Genomic DNA, 16,160 nt, shown 5'->3' with positions numbered 1-16,160 from the left:
CATGTGAATTTAGTTCAAGTTGTCTACATGCTTAGTCCTAAATTAATTTACATCATATGTAATAAATAATTCAAAATTATGTAACGAACAAGCATGCATAAAAACGAAATTCAACATCTTCTAACATAATTATCTTATATATCACATAAAAGTAATTCATGCCAGAATATCATTATTAATTAACATCTCATGAACTAATAACAATTAAAAATAATAGTAGAATCATGTAACCTATTATAGATTCCCGTCGTATCTAATACAAAAATACAAATTCAAGTTATGAACTATCTCAATAGTTATATAAATACATATTTTATCCATAATAAAATAATATCAGCATTCAAATGATTTGACTATTGTACAAGACATATTATGGTTTGAACTCTTCAAATATAATATTAAAATATTTCGTAAATAAATTTTAGACACAATAAACCACGGCTCTGATACCACTGAAGGATTGCATATAGGTATTCGTAACACGCAGCGTAAGACAACAACAATCCTAGACAGATCTTTTCGTGTGTAAAATTTATTTACATGTCAAAGATCGGATCTAAGACATACATGGTGGAGAGAGTCTCGTTTCAAAATTTATTCGATAGTGCGAAGACTCTATACGTATTCACACCGAAACCGATCCTTGCTATCAACTCTTTGATCAATGAAACCCACGGACAAATTGAACGAGAAATTTCTATGCAGAAATTTTCTCAAAACCCTTTAACGTAGTAATAAGACAAATTTCTTGTCTAAAAACGCCTCTCTTGTTTATGACCTTTTTCGATCATCAGTGTTTCTACATACGAAACCTTCGTATATATACTGACATACATCACCCTAGTATCCTTTTCCCCAATAGGTTAGGGACATGTTAAGGCGGTGACTTACGTGTAACTCTATTCCAAATTAGGACTTTATAAATCCTTTCCATTGCAAAATAGAACCCATGCCATAGGGATTGAAGTTGTCGGTCACTTTATGTCATTCCAATGTTAAATTGGATTTAACACATAACTCTTCATTAATATTTATAAATAAATATTATAATATATATATATATATATATATATATATATATATATATATATATATAAATTATTAAAAGTGGAAACCCTAAAACCAAAAAGTCAAATTACTTAAATGCCCTTTTACTTAACCTATTTTATTTTAGGAAAAAACCAAATATCGTATCAATTTTTTAATCAATTAAAAAACCTAAAATAACTAAACCGAAACACCCCTTCATTAATAGTCACAACCATTTAGATGCATAGCCCCTTAGTATACGTACCTATTAGCATGTGTCAATAAGATTCCATCATGAATCTGTTACCGTGAGTACCATTTCCTTATGCTTTTGTGTCTGGTGTGAACAAGGAAATTAGCTAATAGTCCGAATTAAGTTGTTACTAAAAGAATAAGGGTGAACTGCATTCCATTCATCTTCATAAGTAACCTTTTTTTTTTAAATGCTGTCAAGATCAAATTATCTAACTTCCAATTTTTTTTCATTGTCTTGCTAACACTTACAAACATCCCAACTCAACCTTTATTCTTCTTTTGAAGAGTCACAACTATTCAAATAATTATCTTACCACTTCAAAAAGAATTCTCTCTACTGATCTTCCAGAGGAGTTTTGTTTGGTTTTTCAAAATTTCACAAAGTTAATTTGAGATTTTCTATTAGACCAAGCTATGATTGGCGCCGAAACGAGTGATAGAGTGTCCTACTTATAAAAGGGTAAGTTTTATGCAATTTCTTATACTTTTCTGTACATGAGATCTGAAGGTTAATAAGTTGATGAATATAATTAAGTTCAGAGAAATAATACTATATTCTGATTTGAAAATAGGAATAATTTACATAAGGATACTTCGAGTCCATTACTCAAATGGTCACTCAACTATCCAAAATTATCATCTAAAGTCACTTTTCTTTCGTTTGTAACAACAAGGTCACTGAACTATGTCTATTGCGCTCAGAAGGTCACTCAACTAGATTTTCCAAATTTTGGATTGCTAAATACCTATTTTACCCTCTAAATTATAAACATTTATCTTCTTTTTATTTATTTTTTAAAAAAAATTTAATATTATAATTTTTCCCCTTCTAATTTACATTATGGACTTACCTATAAAATAAATAAATATTATTTATAAATTAAAAAATAAAAAGTAAAGCATATATAATGCTGGAATAACAAAATAATGAGTATAATAAAAAAATTAGTTAGAATAATTTGTTAGTAATAATAATTTTAGTATTAACAACAAAAATTCAAAAATTTATTTACACAATTCAGAATGAAAGAAAATGAGGTAGGGATAAGGGTACACACTAACCTCCCCGGACCCCATTTATGGGATCAAACTAGGTTTTTTGTTGTTGTAAAATGAAAGAAAATAAAGGTTGTAATATATTGTCTATGCACGCAATATAAAAATAATTATTTAAATAAAGCTATTTTTATAATATACATCATATATTCTTGAAAATTTAGCTCAATTATATTATTATGTTTCTACCAACTTTCCAGGATGAGAGGATTATGGGTATGGGATGGGATGATTACCCTATACTTGTGACACCGGATTTTGGGATGATTATGGATTGCTCAGCACTGAACTGGTTAAAATATTATTATTTACTCTAAATTTCCATCTTTTTATTATTAATTCGAAGGAAATTATGAATTTCAAAGATACTAAAATGAGAATCAAATTTATTTTTTATTGTTGGCTTGCCTGACAGTGGTGTCTGGCGCCATCACGATCCTTAATAAATTTTGAATCGTGACAGATAGTCCCTCTGCTTTCTGGCGATATAACTTTGTGTCGTCGGAAAGTTGGTAGAAACATAATAATATAATTGAGCATAATTTTTAAGAATATATAATGTATATTATAAAATACTTTTATTTAAATAATTATTTTTATATTATGTGCATGGAATATATATTTTACACCCTTTATTTTCTTTCATTCTGAATTGGGTAAATAATTTTTTGAATTTTTTTTTGTTAATACTAAAAAGTTAAAAAAAAAGATAAATATTTATAATTTAGAGGGTAAAACAGGTATTTGGCAATCCAAAATTTGAAAAATAGTTGAGTGATCTTCTGAGTGCAATATGCATAGTTCAATCACTTTGTTGTTACAAACGAAAGAAAAGTAATTTTAGGAGATAATTTGGGATAGTTGAGTGGTCATTTGAGTAATTGACTCGGGATACTTCCAAAACCAAGTATATTATAAAATACTTTTATTTAAATAATTATTTTTATATTATGTGCATGGAATATATATTTTACAACCTTTATTTTCTTTCATTCTGAATTGTGTAAATAAATTTTTGATTTTTTTTTGTTAATATTAAAAAGTTAAAAAAAGATAAATATTTATAATTTGGAGGGTAAAATAGGTATTTGGCAATCCAAAATTTGAAAAATAGTTGAGTGATCTTCTGAGTGCAATATGCATAGTTCAATCACTTTGTTGTTACAAATGAAAGAAAAGTAATTTTAGGAGATAATTTGGGATAGTTGAGTGGTCATTTGAGTAATTGACTCGGGATACTTCCAAAACCAATTGACATATTAAGGGTTAAGGGGGGGGGGGGATATAAGATTTTATACAACTTTCAGCGATTGTATACGATTTAATACAACGAACCGTTTGAAAACTTCTACTAACAAGTAACAACACCATTGCAAAAAACTTGACAATAATATTTCTATTTCAAATTTTTTCTAATGTTTCTGTATTTTTGGTAGAGGCAAAAATTTTAGTAACTGACAATATATATCTTTGGTAACTCTTTAGGAATTTATGAATTATTTTTGTACATAATTACGTACTTGATACTTATCATTAATTTTAATCTCATGCTTTTTAGATGTAGTTTGCATGTTAGAATCAGTAAATCACTTATTGGAGAAGAACCAAGCAGGAGAAAAGACATAATAGTGACACATAAAATATAAGTTAAAATTACACAATTTTACAAGAAAAAATTGTTCAAATTATATTTTAAATACATTGGTATGATTATACAAATGTACGTAATTTTATAGGGAGGTTTAGTAAATTTGACAGTGAATTTTTTTAAACAATGATAAAACAATCAGAGGCTATTGTGATGTTAGAATCTCAATTCATAAAGATATCATGCCAATATATGTGTGTGAGGATATCCAATCATCTTGACCTCGATAAATAATTAAGCCACCATACGATGATACACATTGATTATTCGTAAAATTCTTACTTATAATTTATTCTTTCATCCACAATTATCAGTCAAAGCTTTGGTTTAATATACTTGAAATTATTTTACAATATTGTAGATTACATGACTCGGCATACACGTGCAATGCACGTACCGGGAGACTAGTGTGTGTGTATATATATATATATATATATATTAGCCAAGAGACATAATTTAATTTTTCTATTCCAAATAGAAAACTTCAATTTGTTAACAATATTAATATATCCTCTGTGCTAGCAAAAAATATAATAATATTTCATTTGGACTAATAACTAAATTTATTTGACTAATTAAATTTTATAATTTAATTACCAAACAATAGAATAATTAATCCTTTAGCAAAGACCAGAACACTCGTTAGTGTGCGACCCTATAGGTTCAATACTAAATCGGTAGTAAAATGATCACATCAATATACTAATCAAGGGTGACGTCTAGCAACACTCCTCAACGACCGGATAACATGAAGTATACAATTTACTCTCAAGAACCAGTAGAAGAATAAAGTAATATTTCCTTCCATCCTTATAGCTCTGAGTCACCCTAGGATATGGTTCAACTGTCAAATCCTAATAGGCGATCAACTATGTGTTCATGTCAAATATAATCCACCATCGAATGACCTAAGAAACTCATTTCTTCTTTCATTCAATTGCCCTGGCCAAGGTCTTAATTTGGTCGTTTATAATTCATGACAACATGGAGCTTAAACTCATCATTACCAAGAGTTGACAGATTTCATCTTGATCAATCACTAATTCTACAAGCATTTAATCATGCCCAATATTCTTTCAACTATCGCCCTAGGGCCATATGTGTCTGGTATCAAAACACAATAAATAACTTGTCAATTACTATGACGATCTCAGGTCAAAGAAAACTTTTACATCACATTCTTCAAGAGAATATCCTATTGACAGTTTATGGTAATTCTAACCATTAGAAATTATCCAATGAGTCGGTTCAATGATCATATCTCTATATGCATCATCTATCTATGTAATTTAGTTAATGAGATCAACTAATCTTTATCCCATAAAGACGATCACATAAATATTGATCTAACCGGATTACTAATATCCAAATTAATAATCCTACGATCAAGAACAAATTTAGATTAAATTATAAGAAACTTTACTCTCATTATCATGATCTCCATCACAATGTCAAGTCTCAAAATTTAATCAAGGACCTTATCAAATTAATCAAACAATATAACAATGATAGAAGAATATCAAATGCCATACATATTTTATATCAAATAATGTTCATAAAAATATGTTTAAATCATCAAATATGATATTGGATTTAGGGTATATCTACTATATCCCTAACAGTTGATTCCAGCTCTATATGGAACATGTTACTTGGTAATTCTCCTCCAATATCGCTTCATACAATGAACTTCATAATTAGAGAGGGCACATTTATAAGCTATGAAATAGTTTATTTTCAATATTACAAAATTATCGAAAATAATGTTAGGTAATAAGAGAATTGTCCCAGTAGAAAGGAGAATGAAGTATTATTTTCATTACCAAAACTTGAAAAGAAGTAAATGCGAAAGCAACTCTCTCGAAAGTCAATTTCTTCTTCATTATAGTAAGACTAGTTTAAAAAACTTTCATCTGAACTGCCAAAGCTCGGCATAAAGTCGCACGTCTTCTGACTTTCTGACTTGTTCAAACCAATTATTTTCGTTTAGTATGTTCTTTTGTTTAATTAATACTTTAGTTTTTATTAAACTAATCTACCATATGGGATTTGTAAATATCCATAATTATGGTCATAAGTTGACTTGTAAGTTGTAACATGGAGGTGCTATTTGGTGGTTGTTTTATCTATATGATACATAGTAAATTATAATATGAAGCTTCCTACCAATTAACGATGTCCCCTCTTGCCCTAGGCACCCACTATTCATTAATTCATTGAATAAATTGCTTCTTCTAATTAATGACATGTATGTCTAAAAGTTTGAATAAGTAACGTCTAAATTTAAAATGGGTGGTAATTAATAATGGAAGTCGGTATATAAAATGCTTCAAGTCAATTGTTAGACTAGACGAGATTAAAATAGACTATGAATATTTTTAAATAGCACGATGATGAACGTGTTAATTAAAGAACTCATAGTCAATAAAGTGGAATAAAAATTATATAAGTCTAGGATTCAAATTGAGCAGAGACAAAAAAAAAATAATTACTACTAGTATGTGATTTTTTCTTATTTGCCGAAGCTTTAATATCTTGTGATGGTAGAAGGTAACCCCCTAAAATAGCCGAGACGAGCAAACTATTTCCCTATAAAGAAAAAAGAACGTGTTGACTTTCATAGCCACTTTTGACAGAAGGATTAGTTTTATCGCGCCTCTAAAAGAGTTCTTTTAAATAAAAGGCCCATTTTGCAAAAAATCGATAAAAATAACCTATGAGATTAATAATTAAAACGAGATATTATTGTAGGCAATCTTGAAAGTTATATAAATTTGAAAAAGAAAAAAGAAAACTGCATACTAATAACAAACAAAAAAAGGTATTGTCTTAACATTCATATAAAATTTAAAATCGTAAAGAAAAAAAATAAGGTGCTTTTGTTAAAAAAATATTTTAATATAAAATGAGAAAAAGTTACATCTTGAGAATTTCGTGGGACTTCACTAGCAGAATTATTAATCCATCTCCTCTATTTTGCTAATAAAGTCTCTCCACCCTTTAAATAGAAATTAAAAAAAAATGACTTACCTAAAAATATGCCTATCCTTTCCAATAGCTTTCATGGTTTATAAATAGTGACCAAAAACTAGTCTACCATTTTTCTTTATCGAAGGAACGAAAGAAGAAATTCTCCCTAACTCGTTCCTTCTCAATTCCTAAATTAAGTCTCTCTCCTCCGTCCACGACGGTGCACCACCATGGTTTTGTCCAAGGCCGCCTCGGATAACGATGTTTCCGTTCATTCCACCTTCGCTTCTCGCTATGTCCGAGTTTCTCTTCCCCGGTAAATTTTATTATATTGTTCGCTTTATTTCACATAATATCTAGGGGCGGAATAGGCGAAGGTGATCTGTTAAACATTTTTCATCGAAAAATTATTCTCTATATATATGTTAGATATTATTTTTTATATATATACATTAAATCTTGAATACCTACGAACATTCTTAGCAAAATTTCTGACTTAGAAACAATAATATTACGTATATCTTGCTTTACATTTTAATTATATTATGACTATTTATACATTAACAGATCAATTTAGCATGCCACAACCATGGGCATAAGCACCTTATCTTAAGTGGTGTCACTGTTTTGTCAAAATTTTCATAAATATATATGTATAGATACTAAGAGAATAAAAATATTGGGTATAAATATAAAAAATAATGTTGCTTGCCATTATAATGATTTATTTATTTATTCACTTCTTCAGATATCAACTTACAAAAAATCGTGCATACACCACTGGCCATAACTTCTCTTTTATCTGCACTTAAAAATAGGTTATGCAATTAATTCCCATCTAAACCAAGTTGATTGATTGATCCTTTTTGCTTTTCTAGATTTTTCTTGGATTTTCTTTAGTTTGTTGATTAAAACTAGATTTTTTTCTTTTTATTTTTGCGGTTTTTAGGTTTCAGATGCCGGAGAATTCAATACCAAAGGAAGCAGCATATCAAATAATAAACGATGAATTAATGTTGGATGGAAACCCAAGGCTGAATTTGGCGTCGTTTGTGACGACGTGGATGGAACCAGAGTGCGATAAGCTAATCATGGCTGCCATTAACAAGAACTATGTTGACATGGATGAATACCCGGTCACCACTGAGCTTCAGGCAAGTTTTAATACATGATCTCGATGCATTAAGCTCCCGTTATTTGTATAACCCGAAAAAGATTATATTTTTGCAAGAGGTCATTTTCACGACTAAAAATAATCTTTTGTAAATAAACTTTATTCAATAAAAAAATAATATAATATCACAGAAGATCGGTATATAAAACACAGAAGATCATGAGATCATGTCCTCTATAAATGTACGCCTAGTTACTTGCATATATTTAATTGATTTCAAGATTACTTAATTAATCTTAGGAAACAGGTAGGTAGCTCGTTCACACCAGGCTTGAATATAACGTTCCTCGAGATCAAGCTTATTATAATGTTTTCAATACCAAAACTGAAGAAAAAAAACGTTACAATATAATAGAGTGACTCTAAATACTGGTGCTATCTATTTTATGGTTAATTATACACAAGATCACTGACCACCTATAGTACATAATTTGCCGGAAAGTTATTAAACTAATTTTTTCTAACCACAAAATCACGCGCTTTTGCTAATAACAAGATGAAGGCTTGGTCAGAAATCATCATTTTTCATTTTTAAAAAATGGATATTTAGAAAAAGTTAACCAACTTTCAACTTTGTGGTTAGAAAAATTAGTAGTTTGATTATTCTAATGCAATTATTGTAGGAATATATATCACAGCGGAAGCAATAACAGAATCTTATTCACGTGTAATCTAAACAACAAGCACGTATGAAGATTTTAGGATTACCTCTTGAAGCGTAAACACAACAAATCTATGTCGTTCTCCAGTTCCTCAGTTGAAAACACACCAGCAGATTTCCACAGTCTTCTACTGTGTTACCCAAACAATAACCGAAAATGGAGAATTTTGGATGGGCAAAATTCTAGTAGAAACCGCAGTCAGAATCTTGTCAAAAACGTCCAGCCCTTATATCCATATATATAGTTGCGTTTTAGGTCAAAACCGTTTTCAAAACCTGTTAGGTTTCCTTCTCCTACTAAGGGACGGTTTCCACGTTTTCTTTCCCACTAAGTAACAGTTTTCACTATTTTCTATTATTTAGGCACAGTAGGGACCACAGAATTTAATTAACAAGGCTTCCTATTATGATATTAATTTCGAAATTCTGAAATTAATTTCCATCATAATAAATTACGAATTATTCCACTAAAAATTCGTAATTGCACTCCTTAGTTTAATTTTAAAATTCTTCCATAAAACCTTATTTAACTCCCCATGTTAAGATTCAGATACTAATCAATCAAATTAAATTACTGACTATTTAATTTATTGATTACTTCCTTTAGACTTACACTTAACTTATTTCATGTGTCGGATACAAAATCCACCGGCCGGGTTTACACATGAAAACTTATAAGCTTTCATAAAGGAGTATCATCAATCTCAAAATCGAGACATGGATTCCATCAACTAATTATTATTTCGCCAATGTATATCATTGTTATTCAATTTACCGGGCTTATTGACTCGCGAAAGAATCTCGCCTTTTAATAAATCAAAACAACAAGTGACATACACAGCTAATAATAATTATATCAGGATTAAGAGTATAAGTACATTAAATGGACTAGAGAAATTATTTTATAAAGTCAGTATAAAATACTCATCTCTACTTGATCCGTTCAATACATACAAAATGTACTAGCACAAGAAGTTGGAATTAAACCATTCCCATAATCAAGATAAATTATATTTAATCTTGTGCTACAATCATTCCGATGATTTGTCCAATTCCATCATTAGATTGTGAACATTAACTTTTATGTCTTACAAGAACCGATGATTTAATCTTCCGTGTATAAGCTAAACTTTATACACTAAATCAACTACTATGTAAGCAATGGACGCACAAACCAACACATGATCTATTTAAAATGAAACTTTATTGAATTTAAACAAGTAAATAAATAATTGTTCATAAAGAATATTATAACAATACGCATGGCTTATAGTATATTCTAACAATTATCACTTCAAGTTGAGTGACCTTTTGTAGAAGTATTCCTTTGCTCTCTATTTTAAGATAATGTCTATTTTCCATAAAACAATTTACACATTAAATAAAGGGTCATTTGTATATATTAGAGAAAATAATATATGTATTAGCTTCAAATTTTAATATTATTAATTATTTGTTTAGTACATTTTTTCAACCTATGTACAACTAATACGAGTATTCGTTATACACCTTATTTGATATTATCCTATGTATAACTAATACATAACAAACCATAGTATTAGCAATACCAAGGCTATTAATACATGCATAAGTATGTTTAAAGATAAAATTGCACTTGAAGTCCCTCAAAGCGAAATAATGTGGAGAAACTTTTTGTAAACAAATAATTTTAGAAATTATACAATGGATGTCATTTTTAATACGTCACACCAACAGTCATAAGAAATACTCAGCATAACTATACGAGCATAACAAATTCCTATATTACTAATACACCATATCAGTATTATTCTTATACACCCTACCAAACGACTCCTAATTGTTACTGGATAATATAGTCGATTTAAATCATGATCATTTTAGGAACATGGTGGCGTAATTTGTGTTTAAATTGATCAAATAATTTTTCTAACATATAAATTAATTTTGTTTTTAATAAACTTATTTATGTAATGCAGAATCGATGTGTAAACATGATAGCACATTTATTTAACGCACCATTGGGAGAGGAAGAGACTGCAGTTGGAGTTGGAACTGTTGGATCCTCAGAAGCCATAATGCTTGCTGGTTTAGCATTTAAGAGAAAATGGCAAAACAAAATGAAAGCCCAAGGAAAACCCTTTGACAAGCCCAATATTGTCACTGGGGCCAATGTCCAGGTATGTTTCCCATTGAAAGTCCATTGCTTTTGAGCTCACTCTTACTATTTTTCTTTACTAAGAATTAACCTAAATAGTCGCTCACTCAATCGTTTAAATTAAAATAGATGATAGATATATAGTTTATACATAATATATATGTAATCATATATAATCTTTGTATATGGATAAGAAAAAATAAATAGTGAATATTTGTATAAATACTTGACTTTAAATGTGCTCGTAAATCAAGTTTGCATGAAATACTTGACTTTAAGGGGTCGTTCGGTAGGGTGTATAAGAATAGTACTGAATATGATGTATTAGTAATAGTGAAATTAGTTATGCTGAAATTAGTTACGCTAGAATTATTTCTTACCGATTGTTTCGTTTGATGTATTAAAAATAACATGCATTGCATTTTTTTAAAATTTTTTTGTTTACAAAAATACCCTCCATATTCTTTGGAAAGGATTTGAAAAATATTTTGAAAGGACAGGTCTGGCTTTATACATGCATATCCATATATTAAAAATTATTATATTGTTATTCCCATTATTTGCTATATAAGAATAATATTGAATATGATGAATAACTAATATAGGTAATAGTTATATATAGATTGAAAAATACTATCGCACAAGAGATTAATATTACCAAAGCTAATATATGTATAACTTTTTATTCCAAACGACCCCTAAATGTGCAAGACCACAAAAAGTGTTTCTCCTAAAGCTAAGCTCCGCGAAGGTCTTCCATAGATTGACCTTTCTGTGCATTAATAATGGTGTATAAATTTTATATATTATCACGTTAACTTGATTTATAACAATAAAAAACTCTTTATGCCGAATCTGATATGATAACCTGAAAAATAAAGTGATATAGCTTATTATATATAGTTAGTTAAATTGCAATAATAGTATAAACCTCTTTTACGCTTTCAAGTATATAACTTAAATCCTTAATTTTATAGGTATGTTGGGAGAAATTTGCAAGGTATTTTGAAGTAGAGCTAAAGGAAGTGAAATTAGAGGATGGGTACTACGTTATGGATCCTGAGAAAGCTGTAGAAATGGTGGATGAGAACACTATTTGTGTAGCTGCTATCTTGGGTTCCACCCTTAATGGAGAATTTGAAGATGTTAAACGTTTGAATGATCTCTTGGTCGAGAAGAACAAAGAAACTGGGTAACTCACTCATCTCCACTTCTCTTTTGTCTTTACGCCAGGGTCAGATCGATACTGTAGGCCTCTGTTAGTATAAATAGTTTCTGTCGCAGGCTAAAAGTGATTTATACCCCGCTAATCGGTATAACTTAGTACGTAATTAACGTTCACATGCATGATTTCACTAAAATCCATTACAAACACGGATAATATTATCCGTTACCCATATGGTCTATAGGTTACGTACAAGTTCGAGCCATAGAGGCAGCCACTAGCCCACTAATGCTTGCATTATGGTAGACTGTCTACATAATACCTCTTGCATGTGGTGCGGCCCTTCCTCGAAACCTGCATAAACGTAGGATGCTTTGTGCATCGAACTTGTCTAACATTTGATTACTATAATTAACAGGTGGGACACTCCAATCCATGTGGATGCAGCAAGTGGTGGATTCATTGCCCCATTCCTATATCCAGAACTTGAATGGGATTTCAGATTACCATTAGTAAAAAGTATTAATGTAAGTGGTCACAAATATGGTCTTGTTTATGCTGGTATTGGTTGGGTTATTTGGAGGAACAAAGAAGATTTACCTGAAGAGCTTATTTTCCACATTAATTATCTTGGTGCTGATCAACCTACCTTCACCCTTAACTTCTCTAAAGGTAAGCAAATTATAATGAGCTATATATGAATATGTTTTCAATATATTTTTATAGAAAAACTTCAAGATGAACTCAATTATTAATCATTGTCCTCTGGTTTACTTTCTATTCAATGTACAACTAGCAAGACATAGGGTACAATATTGTAAAGCAATGTGGTGCTTTCGCGCGACGAAAACTGCTTTTCCAATAGGATTTAGCTCCTGTTTGGACTTGGATTTTTTTTTTTATGACTTTTATGGAAAAAGAAAAATGAAAATATTGTTTGTTCATGGAGTTTGATCAGTTTTTGAAAAAAAATTGAAGAAAAAATTTCAAGTTCCAAAAACTTGTTCGGGCGAAAAAAATTTCTTCCACTCACAAAACGTTAGCTTTTTTCCCTATTAAAATGCATGTTCAAACACAACTTTAACTTTCAAAATCTATTTTTCAACATAACCTTCAAAAACTCTTTTTTTCAAGTTTCAACTAAATGTATATCCAAACTCTTTGATATACATAAAAGCTGTACAAAAAATTTACACTGTCAGGATAATTTAACTATTTTTTAGTAGGTTATGTGTAATGACTTTTATGTAACCCAATCAACAACAACTATTTTTTCACTGTTAATATACAAAAGTTCAAGTCTTTATTTTTTTTTTCTTGACGCAGGTTCTAGTCAAGTAATTGCTCAATATTATCAACTTATTCGCTTAGGCTATGAGGTAAGCTGAATACTTATGAAAAATAATCATTAACATGATACCCTTTAACCCCAAAATTATTCTAATTAATAATCTACCATTGTGAATTGTCTTATTTACCAGGGATACAGGAATATTATGGAGAATTGTCAAGAAAATGCGAGGGTACTCAAAGAAGGACTTGAAAAGACAGGAAAATTCAACATAGTTTCCAAAGAAATTGGAGTTCCATTAGTAGCATTCTCCCTCAAAGACAACAGCAAACACAACGAATTCGAGGTTTCGGACCATCTTAGGAGGTTCGGATGGATTGTGCCAGCATACACAATGCCACCAAATGCTGAGCACGTGACCGTGCTCAGGGTTGTGATCCGGGAAGATTTCTCCCGGACACTAGCTGAGAGGCTCGTGGCGGACATTGAAAAAGTCCTCCACGAGCTCGACTCGCTCCCGGCCAGAGTCTCAGCTAAGTTGGCTGCGGCTGAGGAGAGTAGCAGTGGAGTGCATAAGAAATCGGCAATGGAAGTTCAATTGGAGATCACTAATGTATGGAAGAAGTTTGTTGCCGAAAAGAAGAAGACAAAAAATGTAATATGTTAAAAGAGTTTAAGAAGAACAAAGGGGACTTTGATTTTTCATTTGATTTCTTGAGCTTTTTGAGTATTTTAGTACAAATGTAATTTTGAAGGAGGATGGAGTTTGATCTTTCTTTTTTGTTTGGTGTAAACTTTTGTTTTTGTGGTGGTGTTTTAATTGGCACCTTTTGATAATAATAATTTTTGAAGAATTTTTTGTTTATTATGTCTAAAACGTACTACTCCCTCCGGTCCACAATAAGTGATTTTTTAGTCTTTTTTTGTGGTCCAAAATAAGTAATTTTTTCAGACTTCAAGAATGAATTAATTATTTTTTTTCTACATTGCCCTTGGAGTAAATAGTGTTGGAGTATGTATTAGGAGTGTTTATGTGAGATACTAAAGGTTAATATGGTCAATCTTATTGCTAATTAATGTTAAAAGGTGGATTTCTTAATCTGTGTGAAAACAACCAAAAAATTACTTATTTTGGATTGTAGGGAGTATTCTTTTTCTTTCGAGTGTTAACTTTCAAAGAAGTAGTCTACCTAAAAATAGGTAAGTTTTCTTAGTAAAGACTTTGATAATGTTTCCATCTTGAATAGAAAAACTCAAATATAAATCTCTTAAATCTTTGTAAGTCAGATTCGCATAAAATGGGATGGAGGGAGTATTTTAAGAATAATATTTCTTATATGAAGGCTCGGTGTATGGTCGAGAAGGGGTGTTTGGCTTACTTGGCTTATGTTCGTGATTCTAGTGCGGAGGTTCCTTCCATGGATTCTGTACCAGTTGTTTGGGAGTTCCCAAAGGTATTTTTTGCAGACCTGCTAGGGATGCCACCCGACAGGGATATTGACTTTTGCATTGATTTGGCTCCAGGCACTCAGCCCATTTCTATTCTGCCGTACCGCATGGCCTCGCCAGAGTTGAAAGAATTGAAGGAGCAGTTGCAAGATTTACTTGATAAGGGCTTTATTAAACCTAGTGTCTCGCCCTGGGGTGCACCGGTGTTGTTTGTAAAGAAGAAGGATGGGTTGATGAGGATGTGCATAGACTATCGGCAGTTGAACAAAGTCACCATCAAGAACAAGTATCCATTGCCGAGGATTGATGACTTATTTGATCAGCTTCAGGGTGCCAAGGTGTTTTCGAAGATCGATTTGAAGTCTGGCTACCATAAGTTGAGGATTAGGGCATCCGATGTCCCTAAAATAGCTTTTCGGACCCGGTACGGGCATTATGAGTTTCTAGTGATGTCATTTGGGTTGACAAATGCCCTAGCAACATTTATGGATTTGATGAACCGGCTGTTCAAGCCCTATTTGGATTCCTTGATTGTTTTTATTGATGATATCTTGATCTACTCCCGCAGTCGAGAGGAGCATGAGCAGCATCTTCAGATCATTCTTCAGACTCTGAGGGGCAACCAGTTATATGCTAAGTTTTCGAAATGTGAGTTTTGGTTGAGTTCAGTTGCTTTCTTGGGTCACGTTGTATCAGTAGAGTATATTCAGGTGGATCCTAAGAAGATTGAGGCAGTCAAGGACTGGCCTAGACCCACATCAGCTAAAGAGATACAGAGTTTCTTGGGTTTGGCGGGTTATTACCATCGGTTTGTGGAGGGATTTTAATCTATAGCAGCCCCGATAACCAGGTTGACCCAGAAAGGTGCCCCGTTCAGGTGGTGAGACGAGTGCGAGACGAGCTTTCATAAGCTCAAGACAGCTTTGACTACGGCTCCGGCGTTGGTGTTGCCCACAGGTTCAGGGCCCTATACAGTATTTTGTGACGCATCTCATATTGGACTTGGTGCGGTATTGATACAGGGTGACAAGGTTATTGCATATGCTTTGCGGCAGTTGAAGATTCACGAGAAAAATTATCCAGTTCATGACTTGGAGCTAGCATCCATTGCTCATCGTGAACGCGTAGCCATGGTCGCGAATGCGGGAGCACTGGGGGGCTGCTCTTCGCGAACACGACCGACATCATGCGAACGCATAGAGTAAAATGGAAGTGGGCTGGGAATCATGAGTTATTCTACAGGAACGCGGTCCTAGGGCCGCGAACGCGATGGTCAGGGGGGACAGACCATCGCGAATGCGAACATCACTTCACGAACGCGAAGG

General features: G+C 31.6%; 1 protein-coding gene across 1 annotated transcript; it reads left to right on the top strand.

Moving 5' to 3' along the window:
* Positions 1 to 7,081: 7,081 nt before the first annotated feature.
* LOC104217976 (glutamate decarboxylase-like) lies at positions 7,082 to 14,251 on the top strand. Its single transcript, XM_009768338.2, has 7 exons — positions 7,082 to 7,274; positions 7,908 to 8,112; positions 10,752 to 10,952; positions 11,908 to 12,122; positions 12,514 to 12,767; positions 13,422 to 13,474; positions 13,577 to 14,251. The coding sequence occupies exons 1-7, from the start codon at positions 7,189 to 7,191 to the stop codon at positions 14,051 to 14,053; spliced, it is 1,491 nt and encodes a 496-aa protein (XP_009766640.1). The 5' UTR covers positions 7,082 to 7,188; the 3' UTR covers positions 14,054 to 14,251.
* Positions 14,252 to 16,160: the final 1,909 nt, after the last annotated feature.

This window comes from Nicotiana sylvestris, chromosome 5 (genome assembly GCF_000393655.2).
Source record: "Nicotiana sylvestris chromosome 5, ASM39365v2, whole genome shotgun sequence".
Taxonomy (NCBI): domain Eukaryota; kingdom Viridiplantae; phylum Streptophyta; class Magnoliopsida; order Solanales; family Solanaceae; genus Nicotiana; species Nicotiana sylvestris.
The sequence above is the reverse complement of the archived record's forward strand: the minus strand, read 5'-3'. Positions and strand labels throughout refer to the sequence as shown.

Bases quoted from the DNA above. Each gene is read 5' to 3' on its own strand.
- LOC104217976 (XM_009768338.2), top strand. From the start codon at position 7,189: ATGGTTTTGTCCAAGGCCGCCTCGGATAACGATGTTTCCGTTCATTCC. The intron at 10,953-11,907 runs GTATGTTTCCCA...TTAATTTTATAG, and splicing joins TCACTGGGGCCAATGTCCAG to GTATGTTGGGAGAAATTTGC. The intron at 13,475-13,576 runs GTAAGCTGAATA...CTTATTTACCAG, and splicing joins TTATTCGCTTAGGCTATGAG to GGATACAGGAATATTATGGA.